We start from the raw sequence: 23,333 nt of genomic DNA, 5'->3' as shown, positions 1-23,333 counted from the left end.
TTGGATGTTTTATTATTTATTCACTTGACAGGAATACACAGTTGGTCCTGTAAGACACCACGCTACCGGCTGGACGAGTGGCCGTTACACAACAGAACTCCCGGGGGCTCTCTGGAAGGCCCTGCGTGGCCCGCCGAGGACAGCTCAGTCGCCGCGGGGAAGAACTCTGCCCTGAAGAAGAGACCGGCAGCCTGAGCGGCCCCGGGGAGCCTCCGACCCGCAGCCCTGCAGGGCCATAACATTCAGACGCATTGGGCATCAGCAAAATAATAGTCATGCTGGTTGTTCTGAACTAGAAGATGTTCTTAAAACCATAGCGTACCAGACAACTTATATGCATTACAAATATATAAATTAAGAGGTCTACATGTATACAAAAATCTCTCGATGGGGACCTAATCGCATTCTCTGCCATGCCAGGTATTTCGAGGGAGCCGGTATTAAAAATAGAAGGTATTTATACACAGGCCCTGCCTCTCTCGTGTCCGCCATGGAAGCCCCTGGTGTTGTCAGGGCCCCTGGGCAGTCTCAGCACCCCCACGGGTAACCCGTCTGCAGTCTGCATCTTCCGGGACAGCAGGGGACTCACTCCGGGGCTCTTCTCCTGGGTCCCCATCTCAGCCAGGCGGCGCCTCCGAACCCACGGGCTCCCAGAGGGCGTGATGCTGCTGTCGGAGGAATAATCCGCGCACTTGCGGAAGACCTCAGGACTGGGGCTACAGTTCAGCCGCCCCTCCTCGGCCAGAGGGGATTTTCGGGAAACGCCTTTGCGTTGAGCCAAGGGGCTGCTCCAGGGACTCGAGCACGGGGAGGCGTTCGGGCTCAGAAAGAGATTCTGGGGGCCAGAAGGGCTGAGCTTGTTGGTGACCGCATGCCGCCGGCCAGCCATGGGCGACGTGGGATTGCTCTCGGGGTCAGAGGAGCTGTTGGCGGAAGACTCGTCCCCCGTGTACTGCAGCTCCTCGACTCTCTTGTTCAGGGACTTGTTCGGGTGGCTGCTTGCGGTGGGCTCCTCGTCCTGGTTCTTGTCTTTGAGAGGTTTCTTTTTGGGGGGCTTCATGCCAATCAGGACGGCCTTCATGTTCTCCCTGCCGTGGGATTCTGTGCTCATGAACTCGTGGGCTTTAATGGCCGCCTCCACCTCCTCAAACTCCACAATGGCGCACTCCTGGGTCCCCACCTGGTTGTACCGACTGCTGATCCGCCGGATATCGGGGGGCAGCTCCTTCCCTGGTTTGAGGATCCGCACCGACGAGATGACTCCAAAGGTCCCGAAGAGCTTGAGCAGGTGCTCCATGACCTTCTCCTGCACCCTCCCGTTCTTCTGGGGGATGGCCAGGGCCCACAGCTTGGGGGACAGGTGGAGATCGTAGACCAGGAGCATCTTGCTCGGGAGGTTCTCATTGGGGAAAAGCGGGACGGGGGTGGTCCTCCTCACCTTCCGCTGGTCCTCATTCAACTCGAGGGTCACCGAGTACTTCAAGGCGTGCGCCGTGGTTCTCCAGTCCCGGGTCAGGTGTTTCACCTGAAGAAGACAAAGCACATCTGGAATGGTACCTATTTGTCCTGGCCTATCTCGTGGGCTCTGCCATCTCCCTCCCTCGTTTCCTCACCCCCGGGAACACTGGTAGCTAGCATCGTAGCTCGTGGGCGCGGGCATTCAAAAGTCTAGTGAGCAAACGCACACACTTGTGACAATGTCAAGCTAGGCAGCAGTTTAGAGCAGTGCCATCCAACAGAACTCTCTGGCGATGGAGCTCGTCTAGTGCACCCACATTTAGCGGTTCAGGCTCTGCAAAAAGGCTGTTAGATACACAAGTCCAAGGCCCACCTCCAGCTGGTGGTAACACTTGAAGTTTCTCAGCCTCTCAGTGCCTCAACTCCCTCATCTGTCAAATGGAGACGCTAATCATGTCCACCTCACAGGGTTGTCGTGAGGATCAAATGAATAAATCAAAAGATACCTATCTACATGCAGACATACATTATACATCCACATGCAAAACAGAACAGTGTCTAGCTCATAGTGAGTATTCATGTGCTATCGTTACTTCAAATATTATGTGCTATCATTTTGACAGGATTTGGAGATTTTAACATCCAAACACTTCTCTGAAGTCGTGTTTCTCTGTTTACGCATTTGATACACAGAAAGTTCCAAAAGATCTTTCATATTCCACTGCAATATCTTGTGAAAATGATGTGGACGGTTTCGACTTGGAATAAAATCCAAGCAGGGCCTCCCGGAGAATGATGAAACAGTCCCTCCCTCCCTCCTCCCCCCTGAGTGGAAATTGTGCGTATTGATGTGCAGTATAGGAAGGCTGTGTTTATATTGTAAAGCAGTAATTTTCAAGAGGCCCACTTCCGCTGGAGGGAATGCCAGGGAGAATGAGTCATCCCATCCCACAGGAACAGTGGAGGCGGGTGGGGTGGGTAACCTGAGCCAGGAATGGCAAGATCACCCTGAGTCCTCTGAGTCCAGGCCAATGCAGTCGCCGTGCAGAGGAGCTGAGACCAGACAGGAACTTTCCAGAACTCAAGAACGGAGGCTCGCTAACAGGGCAGCATGGGGGGATCTTGCAGAGCTATGAGTAGAGGCAGGCTCCGGCAGAAAGGGGGTGTCCACTCTAGTCTAGGTCTCGGGGGAACCGCAAGTCCCCTACACCCAGAATCAATGGGCTGATCTCTGTGACACACACCGGGGACAGAGGGTCAGCAAAGGTCCAGGCAAAGGGTCAGACTTCAGGTGAACGGAGTCAATCAGAGATCCAGAAAGAGTACAGGAAGATGCTGACCAGAGGTCACGGCCAGATTGTGAGGAAGCCCCAGGTTGTGAGGCAGTAGCTCTCAGAGGATGACACAGCGGGGAGGGAGCCTTCTCCAGAACCAGTCAGGAAGGGAGCACTCAGGAGAGGAAGAGCGAAGCTACTGCCGAAGCCTGGAGCCTGAGCAAGGAGGGCCGGAGCTGCCTTCCTCCGAGGGCTGGAGACGCTGATGGAAGACCACATGCAACCGAGAGGGAAGAGGGCCCTGGCAAGGACCCAGCACCCCTCCAGAGCCAGGAGCAGAGTCCACTGGGAAGTGCCAGTGAGAGGCTGAGCGTCCTCGGGGCACCACCTCAGATGAGGAGCCCGGGAGGTGCTTTCCTTGTGCAATTAACTAGAAGAACTTTCTAAGATTTTCAGAAACTGTCATTTGCCTGTTTGTCCTATGTGTCTCCTGTTATGATCAGCAGGAAAACCTCTGCAATGAAAGGGGCCTTTGTTGTCACTGTGGAGGCGCTGGGGGGTCCATGGCGACTCTGCGGCCAGCTTTGGACAAAGAAGAACCCTCCCAAACGGAGCCATAGCGGCAGCTTCAAAAGGCAAGAAAGTCAGGCTGACTCTTGGGGTCCCTGGGGAGGAATAAAGGGAGGAGCCCTGGCTGCTCTGTTGTGGGGCCCCCCACAAACAACAGAGAGAGACACAGCGAGAGAGGGAACACAAGCAGGGGGAGTGGGAGAGGGAGAAGCAGGCTCCCCGCAGAGCAGGGAGCTTGATGCGGGACTCGATCCCAGGACCCTGGGATCATGACCTGAGCCGAAGGCAGTCGCTTAACTGACTGAGCCACCCAGGCGCCCCCCCACAAACGCTTTCATGTGAGGGTTCGCTCACTGTTCCCTGGACACCTGTGATATTGTGATGTATCATTTCGACAGGACTTGGGGATTTCCATGTTCAAATACTTCTCTGAAGTCGCGTTTCTGCATTTCTGCATTTGATGCAAAAGATCTTCCAAAGTATCTTTCATATTTCAATGCAGTAGCTCCTGAGACTGGCGTGGACGGTGTCAGCTTGGAATAAAACCCAACTTGGGGCCTCGCGGAGAATGCTAAAACAGTCCCTCTCTATTACACATGTATGCTGCTCTTTGTCCCCCTCCCTGGCACGGAGCTGCTGGAACCCTGGCAAGTCCTGCGGGACAAGAACACTAGGACTATCTTTTGTTCTAATGAGGCGATGCTGGGCAGGCTCCTGGATGGCTACTGGTTGAGGGCCAGTCATCAGAAAGACCAAGCCATGGTTAGAAGCTTGGAATTTTCAGGGAAGGGAGAAGGGCAGGAAAGTGAGTTGATAGTTGATCATGCCTCCAGGAGGAAGCCTCCATAAAAATCCCAGTCCTGTGGGCTTCGGAGCACTTCCAGGTTGATGAATACACCCATATACTGAGAGCACCCCAACTCCTCAGGGACAGAAGCTCCCACACTCAGGGCCTTGTTCTGCATATGTCTTCAGCTGGCTGTTCATCTGTATCCTTCATCATAGCCTTTATTAAACTGGTCAATCTAAGCAAGTGTTTCCCTGAGTTCTGTGAGCTCTTCTGGCAAATAATCAAATCCAAGGGGGAGGAAGTGGTGGGGACCCGTGATCTGTAGCCAAGTTGGACAGAAGCTGTGGGTCACCTGGGTGGTCACCTCCTACTGGCCACTGGCTCCTGCAGTGGGGCAGTCTTGTGGGACTAACCCTTAACCTGTAGGATCGGATGCTATCTCCGGGTAGATACAGAACTGCTTGGTGGGGAGCCCCCTCCCCCAACATAAACATCTGGTGTCAGAGTGTTGTGTTAGAGGGGGAGAGCATAGGAGCCACACAGGAGGATGGGGAGGCTTTTCCTTCGCAACAGGAAGAGCCCCTACCCTACTCCTGTACCTTGAAAACTCCTACTCATCCAAGATCCTATTTCAACGTCACCACTTCTAGAAAGACTTCTCCATCATCCAGGCAGGGTTACTGGCTCTGATGAACACGACTTTGTTCTTTCACTGCCTAGGGTCATTGTGCAATCCTGCACGGATCTCTCTCCTTCCCTGGACTCTGCAAGGGCAGGGGAAATGCCACCTTCGTGTCATCTGTCCTGTGCCCACCGCAGCAGTCGGGGTGCAGAATGGATATGTTTGGTGACTGGGTAAAAGGACAGAGCACAAGAGGAGAGGGCAGACTCTAGCGGCAGGTGAGGCAGAGAACGGCTCCAGGGAGAAAAGCTCTCCTCCAGGGCTCTCTGGCAAAGTGCAAAGGCAGCCTGGCGCGGACCCAGCTGTTACATATCCCGTTATGCAACAGGCCACGCGCTGCTTTTCCATTCTAGTAAATACGCTTCGCCCACAGAAGACACGGAGTTCTTATTCCAGCTCGTCTGTCCACGCTTCGAGACGGAGGGAATTCACACAACGGTCCAGCTGCTGGGTCTGCTGCCTACATGGCAGCAATCACCATATAGCCCACTTCACCATACTGATGAGGATGTTGGTCTTACACACGGCAAAGGCTGCAGGAGTCTGGAAGGAGGCCCATCCCCCAGAGTTCTAGGTGCTCCTCCGCCTTCTTATTTATTCAACTGGACAAGGGAAAAGCCTGAGTTTCACACAATTCGAGACCCAGGAGGTGTCTCTCAAGGCCACTGAGTCCCCAGCACCCTCCCGGCCACCCACTCGCCTGGCAAGAGCACCTGAACTTTACCAAGAACAAGCACTATCATTGCATAACTGCCATCCGCTGACATCTGTCCCAACAGTCAGGCCCCTTTTAATACTGTGGGAAGAGAGTCTTCATAAAGATCCTAAATCCCTGTTCTGGATCATTTTTCTCTATTTCAGGCCCCAGAGGGGCGGAAAAGAATCGCCAGTCACGAGGTATCGAAGGGGCAGAAAATATTTAGAACTGCAACCCCTACAGCCCCAGAGTCCTCGAGTCAGCTTGTGAGAAGGAAGCCTTACCTTTTTGAAGGACGTGAGGAGCTTGACACTCACGTACCCCAGTTTGTTCCTCCTCACGTGCTTGAGCAGGAAGGCGTCCTTCTCCAAGTTTTCATCAGAGAAATAGAATTCGATCTGATCCACCAGCTTCCTGATTAACTCCTGGTCCGGGGGCTTCCACTCCTGCTCGCCTTCCTCACGCTCGTTCTCGCCCCCACTCGTCGTGGCGCCACTGGGACCAAAAGGAGACACCGGGGGGTTACAGGCTGAATTGCCGTCCGCCCCCCCTCACACCCCCAAATTTCATATGTTGACGTCCAAAAGCCCTGTATGTCAGTATGTGACCTTACTTGGAAACAGGGCCTTGCAAATGTAATCAGTTAAAGACAAGGTGGCACCAGAGGGGGGGGGTGGCCCCTAATCCAATATGACTGGCGTCTTACAGAAAGGGAAATCTGGAGGCATGAGCGCACAGGAAGAATGCCATGTGAAGGTGAAGGTGGAGATGGGATGCAGCAGAAGCCCAGGAACAACAAAGGTTGCCAGGAAACCACCAGAAGCCAGGGGAGTGGCCTGGGACCCATCCGTTCCCAGATCCTGGAAAGGGAGCGCTCTTCTGACCCCTTGATTTCTGACTTCTGGCCTCCAGAACCATGAGGCAATCAATTCCGTCATTCTAAGCCACCCAGTTTGCGGTACTTTGTTTCTGCTGCCCTAAGAAACGGCACTGGGTCACACTTGACCTGGACTCCTCAGAGGGGGTGATTGCCACACGGGGCTGACTTTTGCCCCACTGGGCGAAGAAATCATGCTTCTGTTTTTAACACGAACGGAGAGTCATTAAAATGACAACACGCTCTACTAGCATGTATGTGCTCCTGTGCCACGGACAGGATGCTTTTCACATCCCCTTTTTAGTCTTCCCTCCCGCACTCCACCCCCCAAATCCTGATTTCTAGAAGATAATTTGGCAGACTAACTAAGAGTCCCAATCCTAGAGTTAGCCCATGTAGGTTCAAATCCCGCCGTCACCATTTATTAACTGAGTCGATGCAGGCGAGGATCTCCCCTGCCACACCTCAGTCCCGTCATCTGCACATTGGCATGACAGTCACTCTCCCGGTAGGACAGTCAGAAGATTAAATGAACTGATACATAGAAATGCCACACAGGTGCCTGGCACGCCCTTAGAACCCGGGAGGTGGCACTCACTTGCCCCTCAGATCTAGGATTGAAACTCAAATTTTCTGTCCCCAAAGCCAGCATGCATAATACTTTCCACGTTTTGTTGGGACCCTGCCACAGAATCTGAAACAATCCCATTCACTCGGGCCCTTCTAAATGAAACCCAAACCCACCAGCAGCTCCACCTGAACAGACTTCTTCCCCCCTCTCCCTGAGAATATTAGGATATGAGAATGAGCCAAAGAAATCCTGAGCAAAGCTTCTTTGGAAGGCAAATCTTTCACCAAGGGATGACAAAAACTTCAAAACCATCAACATTCAAGGACTTTGTGATGATCTGCATCATAGTTGACACCATTAATTAGAAGCTCTTGAAGGTGAGTTCTCTCTGGCATATTTAATGACCAAATTAAATTATGTATTATACAATATCATATATATCTTATTCGATAAAAAGAAATGGTCAAAAATTACTTCCAGAAAAAAACATTACTGCTTTCCTATGTGGCAGCTTGATTTCTAGTAACACGACTATCAGACCCAGAGTCCCCATGAACATGTGCTGAGTTACGAGAGCATCTCCTGTGATGGATGCAGACACCGAGTCCGCCTAAAGCATTCAGGGTGCTTCTACTCTGTTGGGAGAACCCGAGGGCTCAGAAAGTTCACAGCAGCATCTTCACAATAGCCAAAAAGTAGAAGTGTCAGGGGCGCCTGGGTGGCTCGGTCGCTTAAGCATCTGCCTTCAGCTTAGGTCATGATCCTGGAGTCCTGGGATCAAGCCCCGAGTCCGGCTCCGTGCTCAGCGGGGAATCTGCTTCTCCCTCTCCCTCTGCCCCTCACCTCCGCTCATGTTCTCTCTCTTGCTCTCCTCTCTCTAACAAATAAATAATCTTTCAAAAAAAAAAAAGAAAGAAGCAAGCAGTTAACATTTCCCTTAGATTGGGATTAAACCCTTAAATAAAATAATCAACTAATACAAAAAAGGGGGGAGGGGGCTCAGAATGTAAAAATCAACGCTTTGGAACAGGTACATAAATGTATGTCCTTCAACTCCAGCAAAATTTTCACCGACTCTAAGCACCCCCCCACCAAAAAACAAAACAAAACAAACAAAACAAAACAAAACAAAAACCCAAAAAACCCCCACACAATTGTGGAAGAGTCAAGATGAGAATAAAAATGGAATATTCTGGCAGGAGAGAAAATACTAAACAAATCTGTCTCCCAATTTTTCAAATTCAGAAATTATAATTAGCATAAAAGTAGGCGTTGGTTGATTTTAAAATGAAGAGTTTAGTTATTTGCCTGCAGACAGTCTGGAAATGTTTTTGAAATACCACACCGATGTCCCAAGACAAACGTGTACTGATGGAAAAAAAAATGGTCTGAGAGACTAACTTTAAAAGTATGTTTTTTAAAAAGTCTTTTAAAAATGGGATGGCAGGGGCGCCTGGGTGGCTCAGTCGTTAAGCGTCTGCCTTCGGCTCAGGTCATGATCCCAGGGTCCTGGGATCAAGCCCCGCATCGGGCTCCCTGCTCCGCGGGGAGCCTGCTTCTCCCTCCCCCACTCCCCCTGCTTGTGTTCTCTCTCTCACTGTGTCTCTCTCTCTGTCAAAATAAATAAATAAAATCTTTAAAAAATAATAATAATAAAAAAAATAAAAAAATAAAAATGGGATGGCAAACTAAGGGAATATATTAAGGCTGCCTATAAGATAAAACAGGTCAAAGGCAACTTAAACATTAGACAAACTGAATATTTTATAAGTTTCTAGAAGATAGCTGTGGTGGTAGACATTAGTCAGATTCACCCAACATCTAATAGCAAACTCTTTCTCACTTGCCTTCCTTTATTATGGAGGCTATAAAAAACCAAACCAAAACAAACAAACAAATAAAAACCAACCCTAAACATGTACTTTCTCAGCCTTGGTTACAGGTAGTAGCCATCTGTCATGGTATGGCCAATAAAACACAAGTGAAAATCTTTTGGCCCTGCCTCTTCCCCTTTTATCTGTTTTGAGTGTGGGTGTGATGGCTGGAGCTGTAGCAGCTATTTTACTACCATAAGAAAAAAAGCCAAGAGAATTAGCTTGGCCTCATTTATTGACATTATTGGCTCTGATATTACTGAGTTGCTGAACCAATTCCTCTATCTACCTACCTGCAAATTTCTGATTACATGAGAAAAATAAAATCCATTTGTTTAATTCACTTGTTGGCTGGGTTTTCTATTACTTACAGACAAATGGTAGGATAGTAATACTGCACTGAGAAAAGTGGTCCTCAAACATGCCAAAGGAAAAAGTGTCATTGGAACAATCAATGGAATGAAAAAGGAGAAGCAAGATGGACAAAACAGATTTTCACTTTATTAGAGAAAGCTTATCCCATAATTAGAAGTTAAAATAGATAGGTTGAGTATACCAGATACAATAACCTCAAATGCATGGTAAAGTCTGAGCCGCACTGACAAGGATGAGAATAAATAGCCAGAGTTGGGGTGAGGTGTGGGATAATGAAGAGCGAAGAGTTTTGAGTGGACTCAGGTATTGGCAAAATGGTCTTAGTACAAATAGCAAGTATATCAGAGGTGACCAGACCATCAAAGGGACCCACAGCCTAGCAAGTCCTACTCCCCACCTAAAGTAGTTGACGCTATTATAAAAAGTAAATGCATAAACAAATAAAACACAATGGAAGGATGGGGATGCAATTTCTCAATTTCTCCAGTGCCCATTCTAGAACGTCCCATTCTTCCCAAGGTCTGCCATGGGAAGCCAGCCCTTCCTCCTTGCAGATGACTCTATCTCAAACTTGATTGAGAAAATCAATCAGACTTGCCCAGAGCTCCCTTGTGCACCCCTTCCTTCCCCGAAAACTCGTTCTGTATGTCTGGGCATCTGCCAAAGCATCCACTGGCCATATCCAGGTGCCTTTTCTCCACCTTGGTCATCTGCAGGATGGGACACAGCTGACCCCTTTCTTCTTAGTACTCCTCCCGCTAGGCTTCTGTGACTTGTTCTTTTCTGATTCTTCTCCCCCATTTAACTGCCCTTCCAGTCTACTCAATCTGCTCCCATGTCTCCAAGGATCTATCCTTGACTCTTTGTCCCCAGGTGGCCTCTACACACTTCAGCCCCTGTATAGCTCATCGAATTCAGATCTGCCTCCTCCCACCCCTCCATCCTTCTCTCACTCCTGGGCCCCCATCCTCAATTCATCTACCTGCCTGCCTGAGGCTTGGATAGCCTGTTAGCACTTCAATATGTCCAGAATTGAACCATCACCTTCTGCAGAGCTGGACCTCAGGGAATACTGAAGCCTAGACCTGCCGAGGGCCATTCCATCTGGGAAGCTTATCTTCCTTTCATACAGTCTCATGGTAAGCAATTCACACTGGGGGGAGAGGGGGTGACTCTGCTTCAGTTCTTTGCACCCAGTGAGCAGACAGGGAGGTTCCAGAACACGTGGGCAGTCCTGGGGAGGTGATATAAAGCCCTCTGCAAGTGCAGCGGTGAGCTTCCTGCACCGTAGGACCCCCTCTCTACATGAGTGCTCTCAGCGGCAACTGTGCATCTCCAAAGGGGGACCTTGGAAGAGAGGCAAGGCCTTTTTGCATATCTGGGAGCATGCTGCCTTGTCTCCTGGTTCATGCAACAGCCTTTGAATGAAAAAGACCCTGTATCCTTTACGAACATTAAAGAAGTGTATATCCCTTAAATATGAATGTTGGTAACTTTTTGTCAATTACAACTGTCCTGTACAGACTATGTATCTTTCCTCCCAAACTGCCCCATTAACTACTTTCCCTATTCACTCTTCTTTGCATTTAGGCTCCAAACCCGAGATGCATCTTTTAGCCCTCTCTTTTGCCCCCACACTGAGCCAATTATCAAGTGTTAATTTTTTTATTCTGCATTGTCTCCCATCTGTTCTCTTTTCCATTCCAACTGTCCTCATTACTTCTCCCTTGGACACTATTAATAGCTCATCAAAAATGAATTTTCAAGTCATACATACAACATAGCAAAAAATAAAACAAAACAGTACATAACTTAAAAAGAAAGCAACAATTCCCAGCTCCACCTCTCCTCCCTAGAGGCAACCTCTATTCAACCATTTCATTCTTTTTTTTTTTTTTTTTTTTTAAAGATTTTATTTATTTATTTGACAGAGAGAGACACAGTGAGAGAGGGAACACAAGCAGGGGGAGTGGGAGAGGGAGAAGCAGGCTTCCTGCAGAGCAGAGAGCCCGATGCGGGGCTCGATCCCAGGACCCTGGGATCATGACCTGAGCCGAAGGCAGACGCTTAACGACTGAGCCACCCAGGCGCCCCCAACCATTTCATTCTTAACAAGACTTGCCTTGTGGTTCTATAAATTATGTTCATGGTTCTATTTCTCACTTGCCAATTTTCGACATTCTCTATTCATGTCCTATTATATAAGGTGAGGATTTGGAGTCACTCATCTCCCAAAGCCTCTTCTTCTAATTTTTATTTTTTTTTTTTTATTTTTTTTTTTTTTAAGATTTTATTTATTTATTTGACAGAGAGAGAGATAGCAAGAGCAGGAACACAAGCAGGGGGAGAGGGAGAGGGAGAAGCAGGCTTCTTGCCGAGCAGGGAGCCCGATGTGGGACTCGATCCCAGGACCCTGGGATCATGACCTGAGCTGAAGGCAGACGCTTAACGACTGAGCCACCCAGGTACCCTCTTCTTCTAATTTTTAAAATTTTATATTATTTTTGGGTTTTTTATTAGCCTTCTAATTGTTTTAAAATAATACACTTAAAATTCTTATTCCATCAACATTAAATGATAGGTCTTGCTTCCTCACTACACCTGACGTGTGTGTTATGACCCTACCTTCTTCTCCTCTCCTTCCATTTCCAACCTTTCAAATACTATCAGATGTATCTTTATTTTATTTTGTCATGGTTCGTTATGTTTACATTCTATTCTGTAACTAATATTTCATATTTTGTCTACAGATACTAAAAGTTGAAAGTCAACCCGTTGTGTTTATTTTTCTGGCTACAAACATGGCTCTGGGCAGGGAAGAGGTGTTGGCTAAGATTACATTTCTTTCTTAAAGTCCTATTAGTTGACTGACCACCTGGATCGATCCTCTATGTCCCTATCCTCTCTTTCATATTGTCTGTCTTTGCCTTTGTCTTTGACTTACATGGCAAGACGTTTCCTGACATTACCTTCCGATCTTTGTTGATGAATTGCTTAATTTCAGGAATTATGTACTCTCTAAGAACTCTTTTATGTCTTCAGATTGCTCCTTTTTAAAAGCATCCTATTCTTGTTTTGTGGATGCAATATATTAAATTCTCTTTCAGTACTAACCAGAGTGTGTGTGTGTGTGTGTGTATATATATATATATATGGTTTTTTTTTTTTATGGTCTCTTTGTTTCCAACAGTGTCACCTCTATATCCTCTGGGATCAGTTTTTCATTTAATTTCATGTAATTGGTTTTTTTCATGTAACTGATAATCAATTCATCTTTTTATTAAAAAAATTTTTTAAGCAAACTTATTTTAGAATAATTTCAGACTTACAGAAAAATTGTGAAAGTAGTAGAGAGAGTTCCCATATATCCCCCATCAGGCTTCTGTTATCAATATTTTGCATTAGTATGGTACATTTAATGAACTGATATCAATACATTATTATTAGCTGAAGTCCAGATTTCCAAATTATTAGCTGAAGTCCAGATTATTCAGATTTCCTTAGTTTTTTTTACCTAATGGCCTTTTTCTCTTTCAGGATCCCATCCAGGATACTATATTAGATTGACTCATCATGTCTCCCCAGGCTCCTCTTGGGTGGGACAGTTTCTCAGGCTTTCTTTGTTTTTAATGACCTTGACTGTGTTGAGTAGTCCTGGTGAGATATATTGTAGAATGTCCTTCCTTTGGGATTTATCTGATATTTTACGATTAGATGGTGTTTATGGGTTTTAGGGAAGAGAACGACAGAGGTAAATTTCCATTCTCATCACATCATATCAACATACCTGATCATTGTGGATGTTGACCCTGCCTGAAGTAGTGTTATCTGGTGTCCTCACTGCGAAGTTACTACCTTTCCCCTCCTTCCATACTGTGCACTTTGGAAGGGAGTCACTGTACACAGTCCACACTTAGGAAGTGGGGAGTTGGGCTCCATGGCTATTTATTTTGAAAAATGAAGGAAGGTCTGGCTTGCTTTTTCTTGGTGGGTGAAGTAGGTTCCCTCCACAGCGGTATACTGTGATTCGCTTTCTTCCTAGGTGGTTCTATAGCCGTGGGGCATGCCAACTGGCAGGCTTCACTGTAGGGTGGACAGACAGGGCATTATTAAATAGGGGCTTTATATGGCGGAGGAGTTACTCTGGGGGTACCAGCTCTACCTTAGCCGTCCTAGCTCACCAGTTAGTTCATTTGATTCCTTTAGAAAATAATCCTATTTCTTCTTTTTCTCCTTGGAAGTAAACAGTATGGTGGTTGCTACTTTTCATGGTCAGACAGAGAGGTGAGGCAATTGTTTTAAAGGCAGACTTTAAATCACCTCTCAGATATCAGCATCCCTTTTAATCCCTACATCCTTCACACATTTCCTAACCAGAACCTTTCTAGGGTTCTGTCTTCCCACCTCCTCCCACCTCCCCCCACTCCACTCCTGTTGTATTTTGGGTTAAGCCTCTCCCACTCTGTGCCTTATTACACATTCTGAAGAACGGCTATGTCGCTGCTCTACTTTAATACTAATACTCATGTTTTCTATTCTATTAAATAAAATCCAAAGTCCTTAGCTCCTTATTCAGATTCATTTCCAATCTGGCTGTCACCAGCTTCCAAACGTATTTCTGTCTATTTCCTTTCAGATCCTTTGCTCTAAAACAAAAGCAAGTAAAAGACTAATAGGTCTCTGTAAGTGTCGCAAGGTTTCTGGACTCTATCTCTTGGTGCGTGCTGTTCCATCTCCTTGAACACCTGGCCTCTGCCTCTCAGGTCCAAATTCTAGGCACACGTCAAGCTCCATCTCAAATGCAACTCTCCCAGGAAGGAAATCATTTCAACTTCTCCTAACACCTTGCCTGTACTTGTATCAGAGCTACTATGTGCATTTCTAATTAGTGCCCTGAACCCTCAGCCCCTGGAGAATAGGATTCACACTGGTTTCTTTCATTCTGGCACCAACCCAGAGCCTTGCACATAGTAGGAATTTACAAAGCATCACCAATGTAAAGTGAATAGCTTCTGTTAAGGGCAAATCCCACCTATCCGAATTCTCTGAGACAGGAAGTATGTTACTGGTGAATATGTTGTGAGTAGCCTTTCAAGAGGACTTTGAAAAAAATGTACATTTAAGTTTTATGTTCACATTATTGTTTCCTTTTAAATATATCATTGTAGGGCACCTGGGTGGCTCAGTTGGTTAAGCGACTGCCTTTGGCTCAGGTCATGATCCCAGGGTCCTGGGATCGAGCCCCGCATCGGGTTCCCTGCTCGGCGGGAAGCCTGCTTCTCCCTCTCCCACTCCCCCTGCTTGTGTTCCTGCTCTCGCTGTGTGTCTCTCTGTCTGTCAGTTAAATAAATAAATAAATAAAATCTTAAAAAAAATAAAAATAAATATATCATTGTAAATTAGGGGTACTGATGTGTTCTTTTTTTAATAGCTGTAAACCTCCTAGAAATGAAAACAAAGGGTAGAAACAAGGAGGTACATTTCAAAACAGGTGATTGGGCTCCATGGATCAGTGTTGAAATATTTATCGTATTTGTAAATAATCTAGAGAAATAAGTACAGCATAAAATCTCCAGGGTTGCCTTTCTCATAAAATCTCAAGATAATCTGGAGATATTAGTTGAATGGTTAATCAAACGTCACCTTATGAATAAAAATATCCAAAATAAAATGGTGGAATAATGAGCTCCTCACTATGGTTTTCAACACAGAAAAGATTTCCTGGACTCATCATCTATCCTTGCAGATGGTCTAATATGGTGCTTTGGCTACCAATACCAGGAACATGGTGGACAGCAACAAGGTGGACACTGAACAAAAAAGACAAAGCATCATTTATGAAAATCACCAGGGTCCGGTACAATCTGCGTATAGCTCCTTTTGACTTGCTTCTAGAAAAAGATAATGAATCTGAAAAGGTTCTAAAGGTAACCAAATTGATAATGCAATATAAGAACACAAGGACAGACTCAAAAGATAAAGGTTTTTCAGAGACAAGTTGGAAACATATACGGGGATGTGTCCAACTTTGGAAAGGCATTATGGGAACAATTATATTTTGGATACCACTAGCGGACGCCCCATGCTATGTCTGGGTGGCCCATGGGTTCTTATAGACTTATTACAGACATCATGACCCTTTTTTCTTACCCGGTCTTCTGCCATGCTGTTCTGACATAATTCCTAGGGCCTGGGAAAGGAGTAAAACTAGTGGATGTCTCTGCGGGTCTAAATAATGGTTTGTGGTGTGAAGCAGAGACAATGTATGCAAAGTATTTAGTTCCACATCTGGTACATAATTGGCATTAATTAATGGAGCCTTTCACTATCATCACCCAGAACAGAGAAAAGATAGCTTATGTAATGTCCCTGAAACATCATGGAGAGAAAGGAACTTAGATGTTTCTGTTGTTAAATGAAGGTACGCTTCAGTGATTTTATTATTCATACTAATATTTGATATTATAATTTTAAATCATTTTCACACATTGTAAGACAAAGCAAACAAGTAAATATGTTAATGTTGATAAGAATCAAGACTGTCAGTGCAAAAAAAAATAAAAGAAGTAAAACAAAAACCCTATAATGTCAAATATGAGTTGGAATTATCAACATAAACTTATTTTTTAAAATGTATTTCCTAGCTCTATTGAAAGGGCCTAAAACCAATGTTACCCCAGTGGAAATTAGCACTCTTAATTCCAGGTCTTGGTTTCTAAATACCTTCCTGCTAGTATTTACTAGCCACAGGGATTCCTGTGGAAATGGCTGGATCCCATGACAGGAGTAGGAAAAGTACAAAGTAAGGCCAGAATATCTAATATCACAAAGCAAGAAAGTGCTCAAAGACTCAAGGGCATGTTCTAAAAGGCTATACTGAAGCCAATCTGAAGGGGTGCCCCTACTTAATCAGGGACATTTTGAACATCAAAAATAATGATTGTAACTAATTTTTAAAAAGTGAATAAACAGGGGCGCCTGGGTGGCTCAGTCATTGTGCATCTGCCTTCGGCTCAGGTCATGATCCCAGGGTCCTGGGATAGAGCCCCGCATCGGGCTCCCTGCTCGGCGGGGAGTCTGCTTCTCCCTCTCCTGCTCCCCCTGCTTTTGCTCTCTGTCAAAATAAATAAATAAAATCTTTTTTTTTAAAAAAAGTGAATAAACAGAAGTCCATGAATCGAGGAGGGCCAAAAGGAGGGCTCTAATTTAAATTATTTGATGCGACTATTACACCCACTCCTCTCTTTGAAAACTGGTCATTAAGCATTTATGTTGCCTCGTTAGAAGGAACTCTTGTTCAATTCCAGATGATGAGGCAAAGCTCTCTTATATAGAAGAATACCCGCCAATAAATGTACAAAGGATAGGGGCGCCTGGGTGGCTCAGTCGTTAAGCGTCTGCCTTCAGCTCAGGTCATGGTCCCAGGGTCCTGGGATCGAGCCCCGCGCATCGGGCTCCCTGCTCAGCTAGGAGCCTGCTTCTCCCTCTCCCACTCCCCCTGCTTGTGTTCCCTCTCTAGCTGTCTCTCTCTCTCTCTGTCAAATAAATAAATAAGAATTTTTAAAAAATGTACAAAGGTTAATAAAATTAGAAAATCACCAATTTGTAATTCCTGAGGAACTGACTCAGGCAAGGATCATCAGCGGATGCTAAAACCATTAGGTGAAGGGCCTTGTTGAAAGAATATTCACAGGAAGCCCGCAGATTACTTGTTAATTGCAAAGGGAGAGATGTACCTTCACAATGAGAGATCACCTTAGTCAAGTGGTCAAATTAGAGCATCACTTCGCTGAAAGCCGCCTGAGGTGATGCAACAAAGTCTGTGGCTTTGCCTGAGCTGTTCTTGCCAAAATGTTTAATCCGAATTGAATCAGGCCCTTAGCATACCTTCCAATTTACAGGAAACACAGAGTACAAAGGAGCAAGTTAAACTAGATGATCAGAACAAAATCAGACCACTTTAAACTGGAAAACGTTCAACAAGACATCTGGCCTCTTATTTCAAAATAGCAACGCATTAAAAAAAAAAGTGTGAATGTTCTAGATTGAAAGATTCTAAAGAGACATAATAGGCAAATGCCACCACCTGGACTGGATTCTGTTTGGAGGGGAAAAAGAAACATCTATAAAATACAATGTGGGATGACGGGGGGGGCGGGGAACCCAAATATGGGACTTGGCTATTAGATCATTTTAGGGCTTATACTAGGGAATCATTGTTAATTCTCTTAACTGCAGTAATAGTATTGTGGTTTTACAGGAGAATGTCATTAGTAAGAGCTCCCAAATAAAGGGTACAGTAAGTACTGTGTATATTTTCAAATGGATCAGAGTAAACCACTCCTAAGTCCATCCAACAAATATGGCAAAATATTAACAACTGTTAAATCTAGATGGTAGGTGTATGAATGCTCACAATACTATCTTTCACATTTTATGTTTGAAATTTTTATTTCAAAAAGGTGAGAATAAAAAGACAGACACCTTTTTGGTGAGAGAGGTGTGGGGAGAAGACTAAAGAACATTTTTCTTATTTTCATGTACTGCTTGTACCCCAGGGAAAAGCCAAGTATTGGGCTGAGTACTGGTCGTATAGAGAGGACTAAGGCGAGGTCATTCCCTTCAAGGATCTCACTGTCTAGTTGGGGGAAAACCACACAAATACTTCAACCCAATGGCATAATGCAATGATAGAGACATGCATTCGTTCAACAGATATTTAGGAGCACCCACTATATGCCAGGTGCTGAGGATACGAGAGCAAGGCAAGCATGGTCCCCGAATTCACGATGAGAGAGACATCTCTCATATTGTTGTGAGAGAGACAGAACTATACAGTTAAAATTGAGGTAAATGGTAGCTATAAAATGTGCAGAGTACTACAGCAACTCCAAGAACAGGAAACAAACAGCTTTGGGGTGGGGACTGGGGGTTGTGGGGACGAAGCAGTGATATGTTTTTGTTGTTGTTGTTTAGTTTCAGAGGTAGAATTTAGTGATTCATCAGTTACATAGAACACCCTGTGTTCTATGTGTCCTGTTTCATCATGTGCCCTCCTTAATGCCCATCAACCAGTTACCACATCCCCTCACTCCCCTCCCCTCCAGCAACCCTCAATTTATTTCCTAGAGTTCAGCGTCTCTCATGGTTTGTCTCCCTCTCAATTTTCATCTTATTTTATTTTTCCTTCCCTTCCCCATGTTCATCTGTTTTGTTTCTTAAATTCCACATAGGAGTGAAATCATAGGGTATTTGTCTTTCTCTGACTGACTGATTTCGCTTAGCATAATACCCTCTAGGTCCATCCACATCATTGCAAATGGCAAGATTTCATTCCTTTTGATGGCTGAGTAGTATTCCTGTGTGTGTGTGTATCAACTCTTCTTCTTTTTTTTTTTTTTAAAGATTTTATTTATTTGAGAGAGAGAATGAGAGAAAGAGAGAGGACATGAGAAGGGGGAGGGTCAGAGGGAGAAGCAGACTCCCCGCTGAGCAGGGAGCCTGACGTGGGACTCGATCCTGGGACTCCAGGATCATGACCTGAGCCGAAGGCAGTCACTTAACCAACTGAGCCACCCAGGCGCCCCTCAACTCTTCTTTATCCATTCCTCTGTGGACAGACATCTGGGCTTTTTCCATAGTTTGGCTACTGTGGACACTGCTGCTGTAAACATTGGGGTGCATGTGCCCCTTTGATCACTATGTTTGTATCCTTTGGATAAATACCTAGTAGACGCAGTGAGTTTTAAGGCTAACTAGAGATCAATCAATCAATCAGAGACCCAGAGGAGGGAGTGCAAAGGCAGGTAGACACAAAACTGTACCCTATGTTCAGAAATCTAGAGGGGTCAGTGCTGGGGGAGCACGAACTGCTGAGACAGGCAGGGAAAGAAGCAATGGGCCAAGGAGATGATGTGGGTGGGTGCCACATCTCAATAAACAGCTTAAGGAAACTGGGCTTTCTCCTGAAGGCTCTGGAAGCCAAGAAGTGTCCACATAGGGCAGGGGCTGCTGCTGTGGCAGGCTGGCCCAAACACGGGGACAGCCTGGATCCTGTTCTTGGCTGCATTCTCATGCTCTGGATGTCTGCCTGCTGGGCTCTGTCAGCTCCAATACCCTGAAGAGCCTCCAGGGATTTTCTGGGGTCAACTCTCTGCCAGTGGGCAGCAGGAAATGCTTCAAACTGAATGCTCCATGAGATTCCAGTCCCTGGAGTTGGGAGGGAAGGGTGGCTCTGGAGAGGGTGTGTGGGGGGGGCGAAGTAGGAACAAGAAGCCCACCCAAATAAGGATCATGTTCTCCTCATCTCCACAGGAGGATCTTTCCAGGCCCAAGAAATAAGTAGGGCTTTAATCCCTGCTAATGGTACAATCTCAAGACTTAGTCCCCAGTATAGGGGGGAGCTCTCTGCCCCAACTACAGGCAAATGAAATCAGCAGGATCAGCCACTCTGAGCTCCTTTACGTAACCTCTGAAATTATTTGACTAGGTGGCCACCTTCTCCTCAAGACTGAGATGTCAGTGACTATGGACTCATTATTTTTATTCTCAGCACAGAGCTGAATGAATGAGTGAGTGAATGAATCAGGCTTTAGAGTATATAGAGTGTTGACAGGTCTACTGTAGCTTCTGTCATCTGCTATGGCTCAACATTTCTGCTCTAAACTCTTGGGCTGGACTTTCCTCCTCAGATACCTCTGTCTCCATTGAACTGCCCTGAATCTCTGGGTTCCTACATCCAGACCTCTCCCACCGGGGAAGGGTCAGCCAGTGATGGGGAATGGCTCTGGACCCAGTATCCTCATGCCCTTCAGTTGAGTATTCTGCCAATGAAGTAAATTATCTACCTGCCAGGGAGTGATCCTGCAGAGCCCTGACAACTAAAGAGCATGTGCCCAGAAACCCCGAAGAAAGAGGGTTCTTAAGAAGTTCCTGTGGGCATTTCCCGGAATTTGCAAGTTCTGCCATTGCTCTACTCTCGTGGTTATGGATACTCCATACTCTTATCTCCTTTCAACAGCAGGAACAAAACCACAGACTCGAAAGGTGCCGGCGTTGGTGGACACAAGTCCAAGGTCTCCGGCTGACGACCGGGCTCAGGGCCCAAAGGCACCGTTAGATAGGTGGCTTCCTGTGCCATAACAGTTCCAGACTGCCCATCACTCAGGAACCCAACTAGCAAGACGATGATGCAAGCATAGAAGTCGGGTGGGGGAGGCTGCGTGAAAACGGGAATCCCCGGCCCGCGAGAATGCAAGCAGCGAGCCTTGAGCTGATTCCAAACCAGAGCAGGAGAGCTCTCTACACCGTGAAATCACTCCTCGGATCCCCCGGCCGCCAAGTGTCCGCGGGGCTGGGCTGCCCCCACCCATTTGGACTGATAAGCAGACAGGACGAAGGAGGCAGTGAAGGCTAGGTGGGGTCCCTCTCAGGGGGAGCTGGGCCAGTCTCGGAGGGCAAGACCGGGCTGGGATGGGCTTTGGGGAAGGTCCCGGGTGAGCGCACGCAAGGAGAGCCTCCTCCGGGGGGAGAAGATGGCGAGGATGGCCCAGGAAGGAATTCCTCCCGGGCGCCAGGGCATGCCCCCCCGTCCAGGCCCCTCCGAGCCCCGCCGCCAGCCCCGCGAGCTCCGGTCGGGCGAGAAAGCTGCGGAGCGGGGCACCAACAACCGCCGAAAGCAGGTTCTGCCTCGGCCGGACGCCCGGAGCAGCGGCCCCGCGGCGGGGCTGCCTGGGGGGACTTGTCCCGGCGCTCGCGCTCGGCCGGGACCCGGGGCGGGCTCCCCTCGGCCGGGCCGCGCCGCCGCGCCTACCTGTGCCCGCGGCTCGGCTCCTCCTCGCTGGCGCTGCCCCAGCCGGGGCTCAGGTACCGGGCCGGGTCCCCCGCGCCGCGCGCCTCCGCCCCCTCCTCCTCGTCCTCCGGCTCCTCCACGTCCTCGGCCTCCTGGATGGCGACGCGGATCTGCACCGCCGTCTCGGGCCCGGGCAGCGTCTCCTCGCCGGCCTGGGCCATGGCTCGCGGGCCGGCCGGGAATGCGGCGCCGCGGCTGCCCGCGCGCCCCGAGGCCCAGCCAGCCGGGCGGCGGCGACTGCGACGAGGGGGCGGGGGCGCCGAGAGCGCGCCCGGGAGGGGACGGGGGTCGCGGCGCCCCGCCCCGCGCCTCCGCCACCACCGCCCCGGTCGCCAGCCGCGCGCCAGAGCGGGCGGGGCCGCGGACGGCGGGGGGGGGGGGGAGGACGACTTCCTCCGCGCGCCCCGCGCCCCGCCCGTCCCGGAAAGATGCGCCCGACCCCCGACGCCGCCGGCGCGCGCCCGCTGGTCCCTCCTCCTACCGGCTTTAAGCGGCCCCCGAGAGGGGAGAGGGGAGGGCGCCCCACCTCTGACTTCTCAGTGGGCGGAGGACCCTGCGGGGTGGCATGGCCCGACAGCACCTTAAGGGGCGTCTGTTCCTGCTGGTGTCTCCCCCCACGGTCCTGCCAAGACGACCGAAGTCTCCACCGTTAGCCTCCTTGGCACGAACACCTTAGATTGTGCGCCCTGTGAGGTCAGGGACTTGGTTCCTGCCATGCCCTAAACCCGTGGTTCTCAAAGTGAGGTCCGCGGACCGGCAGCACCGGCCCTACCTGGGAACTTGTTAGAAACACACGTTCTCGCGGCCCAACCAGAGCTCCCGAATCAGGATCTAGGATTCTGAACTTTGTGTTTTAACAAGCCTTCCAAGTGATGCCAAAGTTCACTAAAGTTTGAAAGCCACTGCCTTGTAATGCCCTTTTCATTTGCTTCTTAGAATATGCCCTGCATATAGTAAGCCTTCAAATATTGTTGTCTAAATAAAGGGAGCTATTGAAATGCCAGTATGTTCGAAAACCCTGTTCATATTTAGCTTTAACTGAGTTCCATAGCAACCCTGCACAAGTGACCCAGAAACGAGGGACATAAGCATAGACATAAATAAAACCTGAATGTGCTTTCATGAAGCTCTTCATTTACCTCCTTAAGCAACATTTATTATGTTAATTTGCCAACCCAGGGCTCTAAAAGAACAGACCCCTCAACCAATACGTTTTGACAGAGGGAAGCAAACCAGAGAGGCTCAAGAAGTGGGGTCTCTTGGAAAGCACTGTCTTTGTAAAACAAAAAACAACAACAACAACAAAAAAAACACCGTGCATGGGACTCTGGGGTTCTGGGGCTGGGGCCCCAGGAGAGACCCAGAGGTGCTGCAAGGGCAGCCCTTCTTTTTAAGATTTGACTGGAAGCCCTGTCCCTTTCTTTGTCAGATCTCTCTTTTGATTGAAGGGGCCAGAGAATGAGTAAGTGAAGGAAGAGAGAGACCTTTGGGATCTGTACCAGAACAGCTCACAGCCTGCGTGTAAACTACAGGGAGGAAGAGGCAAGAAGTGCACAGGATCTGGTCCAAGCAAACCGTGCCCCCTGCCAGGACTGGAGAGTTTACAGAACTTCTCTACACCCGGTCCTCTGTGATGAGGATGAAGAGAAGAGAGATTTGCAGCCCTCTCCACACCTCCCATTCTGATAACCTTAGTTTCTGATTTTCACAAAGCAATCCACATTATCTCATTTAAACCCTCCAATGTGGCGAAGACACAATACCCACAGTAATGGCTCATATTTGTACCAGATTCTACAGTTTATGAAGAATTCATACATACCCACCTCAGAGTTTCCAACTGCCTGATAAGAGTCCCCTGGGGAATGTTCTGAAAAAATAGATTCCTAGGCTCCTATAGTTTAAGAACTGGCAGTTGGTGGGTGAATCTCGTCTGCAGAAGTGTTCTCTTTGGTTGGAGTTTAGAAAAAATAAATGAAATTGACATGCCCTTAGGTTGAAATATATCTACTTAAGCTGTCTCTGATATTATTTATTTCTGACTTCTCATACAAGAATTTTGAATCTAGAAAGGATGTCAGAAATCATCCAGTCTTGAGCCTCCCCTTTTAGGGAATGGGTATCCCTAAGAATAAACCTTTCTGCCAGGGCTCCCCTGAGTGAAGAACCATACACGCACATGCACACACACACACACAACCGCTTGAAATATATACTTGGAATTGAATGCAAAACTTGTATAGAATTTTTAAAGCAACTTCACATGAATTTTTCATTTGTAATAGTTGGTTTAGCATGATGCCTGGGGGAGGGA

At 47.6% G+C, this 23,333-nt stretch overlaps 1 protein-coding gene and 1 long non-coding RNA gene across 2 annotated transcripts; one reads left to right on the top strand and one right to left on the bottom strand.

The window, feature by feature from the left end:
* LARP6 (La ribonucleoprotein 6, translational regulator) lies at positions 1–21,306 on the bottom strand. The gene is made up of 3 exons (XM_036095214.2): positions 20,981–21,306; positions 5,756–5,966; positions 1–1,525 (listed from the first exon to the last, which is right to left on the bottom strand). Exons 1-3 carry the CDS (start codon positions 21,178–21,180, stop codon positions 458–460), a joined length of 1,479 nt encoding a protein of 492 aa, XP_035951107.1. The 5' UTR covers positions 21,181–21,306; the 3' UTR covers positions 1–457.
* Positions 19,794–23,025, top strand: LOC144382876 (uncharacterized). Its single transcript, XR_013450417.1, has 2 exons — positions 19,794–20,584; positions 22,449–23,025. It is a non-coding gene; the product is annotated as an uncharacterized LOC144382876 (long non-coding RNA).
* The last annotated feature ends 308 nt before the right edge of the window (positions 23,026–23,333 follow it).

This window comes from Halichoerus grypus, chromosome 8, assembly GCF_964656455.1.
Source record: "Halichoerus grypus chromosome 8, mHalGry1.hap1.1, whole genome shotgun sequence".
NCBI lineage: Eukaryota > Metazoa > Chordata > Mammalia > Carnivora > Phocidae > Halichoerus > Halichoerus grypus.
The sequence above is the reverse complement of the archived record's forward strand: the minus strand, read 5'-3'. Positions and strand labels throughout refer to the sequence as shown.